The sequence below is a fragment of the Scyliorhinus torazame genome, chromosome 16, assembly GCF_047496885.1.
Source record: "Scyliorhinus torazame isolate Kashiwa2021f chromosome 16, sScyTor2.1, whole genome shotgun sequence".
Lineage (NCBI taxonomy): Eukaryota > Metazoa > Chordata > Chondrichthyes > Carcharhiniformes > Scyliorhinidae > Scyliorhinus > Scyliorhinus torazame.
Window position 1 is genome coordinate 80,252,796 of NC_092722.1, and position 6,482 is coordinate 80,259,277.

Here is a 6,482-nt window from a genome sequence, read left to right on the forward strand (position 1 = left end):
CTCCTAAACTCCTACCTCTCCCCTCAAATCCTACCCCTCCCCATAACTCCTCCTCCCCATAACTCCTCCCTCTGCAACCCCTCCCCTAAACACCTCCCTCTGTAAATCCCTCCCCTAAACTCCTCCCTCTGTTGCCCAACCCCTAAACTCCTCCTTCTGTAACCCCTCCCCCTAAACTCTTCCTCTGTAACCCCTCCCCTGAACTCCTCCCCCTGTAACCGCTCCCCTAAACTCCTCCCTCTGGAACACTTCCCCCTAAACTCCTCCCTCTGTAACCCCTCCCTTCCCCTAAACTCCTCCCCCTGTAACCCCACCCCTAATCTCCTCCCTCTGTAACCCCACCCCTAAACTCCTCCCTCTAACACCTCCCCTAAACTCCTCCCTCTGTAACACCTCCCCTAAACTCCTCCCTCTATAATCCCTCCCCTAAACTCCTCCCTATGTAACCCCACCCTTAAACTCCTCCCTCTGTAACCCTTCACTCCTCCCTCTGCAACCCCACCCCTAAACACCTCCCTCTGTAACCCCTCCCCTAAACTCCTTCCTATGTAACCCCACCCCGAAACTCCCTCTGTAACCCCTCCCCTGAACTCCTACCCCTCCCCTATGCTCCTAACCCTCCCATAAACCCCTCCCTCTGAAAACCCTCCTCCTCCCCATAATTCCTCCCTCTGCAACTCCTCCACCTAAACTGCTCCCTCTGCAACCCTTCCCCCTAAACTCCTCACCCTGTAACCCTTCCCCTAAACTCCCTCTGTAACCCCTCTCTTAAACTCCTACCTCTCCCCTCAAATCCTATCCCTCCTGTAAACTCCTCCCCCCCATAAACTCCTCCGTCTGAAAACACTCCTCCTCCCCATAACTCCTCCCTCTGCAACCCCTCCACTAAACTCCTCCCTCTGTAAATCCTCCCCTAAACTCCTCCCTCTGCAACCCCTCCAGCTAAACTCCTCCCTCTGTAACCCCACCCCTAAACTCCTCCCTCTGTAACCCACACCCCTAAACTCCTCCCTCTGACCCCTCCCCTAAACACCTCCCTCTGTAATCCCTTCCCTAAACTCCTCACTCTGTAACCGCTCCGCTACCCTCCTCGCTCTGTAACCCCTCCCCAACCCTCCTCGCTCTGTAACCCCTCCCCAACCCTCCTCCCTCTGTAATCCCTCCCCAACCCTCCTCCCTCTGTAATCCTTCCCCCTAAACTGTTACCTTTATAACCCCTCCCCCTAAACTCCTCCCTCTGTAACCCCTCCCCTAAACTCCTCCCTCTGTAGCCCAACCCCTAAACTCCTCCTTCTGTAACCCCTCCCACTAAACTCTTCCTCTGAAACCCCTCCCCTGAACTCCTCCGCCTGTAACCGCTCCCCTAAACTCCTCCCTCTGGAACCCTTCCCCCTAAGCTCCTCCCTCTGTAACCCCTCCCCTAAACTCCTCCCCCTGTAACCCCACACCTAATCTCCTCCCTCTGTAACCCCACCCCTAAACTCCTCCCTCTGTAACACCTCCCCTAAGGTCCTCCCACTGTAACCCCTCGCTCTGTAACCCGACCCCTAAACTCCTCCCTCCGTAACCCCTCCCCTAAACTCCTCCCACTATAACCCCTCCGCTAAACTCCTCCCTCTGTAACCTCACCCCTAAACTCCTCCCTCTGTAACCCCTCCCCTAAACTCATACCCCTCCCCTAAACTCCTCCCCCTCCCTTAAAATCCTCCCTCTGTAAAACCCTCCTCCCCATTAACTCCTCCCTCTGTAACCCCTCACCCTAATTTCCTTGCCCTGTAACCCCTCCCCCTAAACTCCTGCCTCTGGAACCCCTCCCCTAAACTCCTCACCCTGTAACGCCTCCCCTAAACTCCTTGCTCTGCCACTGCTCCCCCTAAACTCCTCCTTCAGTGCACCCTCCCCTAAACTCCTCACCCTGTAACCCCTCCCCATAACTCCTTTCTAAACCCTCCCCTAAACTCCTCCCACTGTAACCCCTCCCCTAAACACCTCCCCCTAAACTCTCCCACTCCCTATAAACCCCTCCCTCTGTAACCCCCCCAAACTCTTCCCTCTGTAACCCCTCGTCCTAAATGCCTCCCTCAGTAACTCCTCACCCTAAACTCCTCCCTCTGTAACCCCACCCCTAAACTCCTCCTTCTGTAACCCCTCCCACTAAACTCCTCCCTCTGTAACACCTCCCCTCCAAGCTCTGTAAACCCTCCCCTACCCTTCTCACTGTAATTCCTGCCCTCCCCTCCTCCCTCCCTCTGTAACCCCTCCCCATAATCTGCTCCCTTTATAACCCCTCCCCTAAACTCCAACCTCTGTAACCCCTCCCACCACCCTCCATAATCCCTCCCCTAATCTACTCGCCCTGTAAACCCTTCCCCAAACTCCTCCCTCTGAAATCGTCTGCAAAACTCATCCTTCTGTAACCCCTCCCCAAAACTCCTCCCTCTGTAAACCCTCCCACTAAACTTCTCCCTCTGTAACCCTACCCACTAAACTTCTCCCTCTGTAACCCCTCCCCTAAACTCCTCCCTCTGTAAACCCTCCCACCAAACTTCTCCCTCTGTAACCCCTCCCCTAAACTCCTCACCCTGTAAACCCTCTCCCTAAACTCCTCCCTCTGTAAACTCCTCCGTGTAACCGCTCCACCTAAACGCGTCCCTCTCCACTAATCTCCTCTTTAAAAACCCTCCTCCTTCCCATAACCCCTCCCTCTGTAACCCCCCCCAAAACCCCTGCCTCTGCAACCCCTGTCCAAAACCCCTCCCTTTGTCACCCCTCTCCTAAACTCCTCCCTCTGTAACCCCTCCCACTAAATTCTTCCTCTGTAAACCGGCCCCTAAACTCCTCCCTCTTTAACCCATCCCCGTAAACTCTTCCACTGTAACTCCTCCCCTAAACTCCTCCTTCTGCAACCCCTCCCCTAAACTCCTCCCTCTGTAACCCCACCCCTAAACTCCTCCCTCTGTAACCCCTCCCCTAAGGTCCCTCCCCTAAACTCCTCCGTCTGTAACCCCACCCCTAAACTCCTCCCTCTGTAACCCCTCCCCTAAACTCCCTCTGTAACCCCTCCCCTAAACTCCTCCCCCTCTGTTAAACTCCTCCCCCTGTTAAACTCCTCCCTCTGCAAAACCGTCCTCCTCCATTAACTCCTCCCTCTGTAACCCCTCCCCTAAACTCCTCCCTCTGTAACCCCTCCCCCTAAATTCCTCACCATGTAACCCCTCCACTAAACTCCTGCCTCTGTAACCCCTCCCCCAAATCCCTCCCTTTGTAACCCCTCCCCTAAACTCCACACCCTGTCACCCCTCCCCCTAAACTCCTTGCTCTGCCACCGCTCCCCCTAAACCCCTCCTTCAGTTCACCCTTCTAAACTCCTCCCTCTCTAACCCCTCCTCTCCCCTCCCCTCCTCTCCTTGCTCTGTAACCCCACTGCTAAACCCCTTTCTCTGTAGCCCCCCCCCCACTAAATTGCTCTGTAAACCCACCCCCTAAACTGCTCCCTCTGTAACCCATCCCCCTAAACTCTTCCTCTGTAACCCCTCCCCCTAAACTCCACCCTCTGTACCTCCCCTGCTAACTTCCTCCCTCTGTGACTACTCCCACTCCCCCTAAACTCCACCCCTTGTAACCGCTCCCCTAAACTCCTCCCTCTGTAACCCCTCCCCTAAACTCCCTCTGTAACCCCTCTCCTAAACTCCTACCTCTCTCCTCAAATCCTACCCCTCCCCTAAACTCCTCCCCCCCATAAACCCCTCCCTCTGAAAACCCTCCTCCTCCCCATAACTCCTCCCTCTGCAACCCCTCCCCTCAGCTCCTCGCTCTGTAACCCCTCCACCTAAACTCCTCCCTCTGTAACCCCACCCCTAAACTCCTCCCTCTGTAACCCATCCTCCTAAACTCCCTCTGTAACTCCCCTGCTAACTTCCTCCCTCTGTGACTACTCCCACTGCCCCTAAATTTCACCCCTTGTAACCGCTCCCCTAAACTCCTCCCTCTGTAATCCCTCCCCTAAACTCCTCCCTCAGTAATCTCTCCCCAATGCTCCACCCTCTGTATCCACTCCCATAAACTCCTCCCTCTGTAACTGCTCCCCCTCAACCACTCCCTCTGTAACACCTCCCCTAAATACCCCCTCTATAATCCGTCCCCTAAACTCCTCCCTCTGCCCCCTCCCCTAAACTCCTCCCACTGCCCCCTCCCCTAAACACCTCCCTCTGTAACCCCTCCCCCTAAACTCTCCCACTCCTCATAAACCCCTCCCTCTGTAACCCCTCCCCCTAAATGCCTCCCTCAGTAACTCTTCACCCTAAACTCCTCCCTCTGTAACCCCCTCCTAAACTCCTCCCTCTATAACCCCTCCCCTAAACTCTACCCTCTGTAACCCCTCCCTAAACTCCTCCCTCTGTAACCCCTCCCCTAAACTCCTCCCTCAGTAATCTCTCCCCAATGCTCCACCCTCTGTATCCACTCCCATAAACTCCTCCCTCTGTAACTGCTCCCTCAACCACTCCCTCTGTAACACCTCCCCTAAATACCCCCTCTATAATCCCTCCCCTAAACTCCTCCCTCTGCCCCCTCCCCTAAACTCCTCCCTCTGCCCCCTCCCCTAAACTCCTCCCACTGCCCCCTCCCCTAAACACCTCCCTCTGTAACCCCTCCCCCTAAACTCTCCCACTCCTCATAAACCCCTCCCTCTGTAACCCCTCCCCCTAAATGCCTCCCTCAGTAACTCTTCACCCTAAACTCCTCCCTCTGTAACCCCCTCCTAAACTCCTCCCTCTATAACCCCTCCCCTAAACTCTACCCTCTGTAACCCCTCCCTAAACTGCTCCCTCTGTAACCCCTCCCCTAAACTCCTCCCTCTGTAAACCCTCCCCTAAACTCCTCCCTCAGTAATCTCTCCCCTATGCTCCACCCTCTGTATCCACTCCCATAAACTCCTCCCTCTGTAACTGCTCCCCCTAAACCACTCCCTCTGTAACACCTCCCCTAAATACCCCCTCTATAATCCCTCCCCTAAACTCCTCCCTCTGCCCCCTCCCCTAAACTCCTCCCACTACCCCCTCCCATAAACACCTCCCTCTGTAACCCCTCCCCCTAAACTCTCCCACTTCTCATAATCCCCTCCCTCTGTAACCCCTCCCCCTAAATGCCTCCCTCAGTAACTCTTCACCCTAAACTCCTCCCTCTGTAACCCCCTCCTAAACTCCTCCCTCTATAACCCCTCCCCTAAACTCTACCCTCTGTAACCCCTCCCTAAACTCCTCCCTCTGTAACCTCTCCCCTATGCTCCACCCTCTGTATCCACTCCCATAAACTCCTCCCTCTGTAACTGCTCCCCCTAAACCACTCCCTCTGTAACACCTCCCCTAAATACCCCCTCTATAATCCCTCCCCTAAACTCCTCCCTCTGCCCCCTCCCCTAAACTCCTCCCACTGCCCCCTCCCCTAAACACCTCCCTCTGTAACCCCTCCCCCTAAACTCTCCCACTCCTCATAAACCCCTCCCTCTGTAACCCCCTCCCACTCTTCACTCTGTAACCCCTCCCCCTAAATGCCTCCCTCAGTAACTCCTCACCCTAAACTCCTCCCTCTGTAACCCCCTCCCCTGAACTCTACCCTCTGTAACCCCTCCCTAAACTCCTCCCTCTGTAACCCCTCCCCTAAACTCCTCCCTCTGTAACCCCTCCCCTAAACTCCTCCCTCTGTAAACCCTCCCCTAAACTCCTCCCTCTGTAAACCCTCCCCTAAACTCCTCCCTCTGTAACCCTTCCCTCTATAACCCCTCCCCTAAACTCCTCCCTCTGTAACCCCTCCCTCTGTAAACCCTCCCCTAAACTCCTCCCTCTGTAACCCTTCCCTCTATAACCCCTCCCCTAAACTCCTCCCTCTGTAACCCCTCCCCTAAACTCTACCCTCTGTAACCCCTCCCCTAAACTCCTCCCTCTGTAAACCCTCCCCTAAACTCCTCCCTCTGTAACCCTTCCCTCTATAACCCCTCCCCTAAACTCCTCCCTCTGTAAACCCTCCCCTAAACTCCTCCCTCTGTAACCCTTCCCTCTATAACCCCTCCCCTAAACTCCTCCCTCTGTAAACCCTCCCCTAAACTCCTCCCTCTGTAACCCCTCCCCTAAACTCCTCCCTCTGTAAACCCTCCCCTAAACTCCTCCCTCTGTAACCCCTCCCCTAAACTCTACCCTCTGTAACCCCTCCCCTAAACTCCTCCCTCTGTAATCCCTCCCTTATCTCCTCCCTCTGTAACCCCTCCCCCTAAACTCATCCTTCTGTCGCCCCTTCCCTTCAACTCCTGCCTCTGCAACCCCTCCCTCCTAAGCCCCGCCCCTGACCTGTGACCCCGGTTGGAGACCCGGGGTGGAATCCGGTAAACCTTCACATCCGCCTTGACGCACAAAACCGACTCGCGCGCCGCCGCCGCCATTTTCCTCCCCTCCCCCCACCTCAGCCGTGCCACCTGAGGAAGGCTTCAC

General features: G+C 55.7%; 1 protein-coding gene across 1 annotated transcript in view; it reads right to left on the reverse strand.

Moving 5' to 3' along the window:
• The window catches only part of LOC140392900 (adaptin ear-binding coat-associated protein 1-like), a 30,257-nt gene extending 23,775 nt beyond the window's left edge, over window positions 1-6,482 (reverse strand). The window contains exon 1 of the mRNA XM_072478668.1: window positions 6,342-6,482. Within this exon, the coding sequence (XP_072334769.1) occupies window positions 6,342-6,433 (92 nt within the window). The 5' untranslated portion in view covers window positions 6,434-6,482. The remainder of the gene's footprint in view (window positions 1-6,341) is intronic.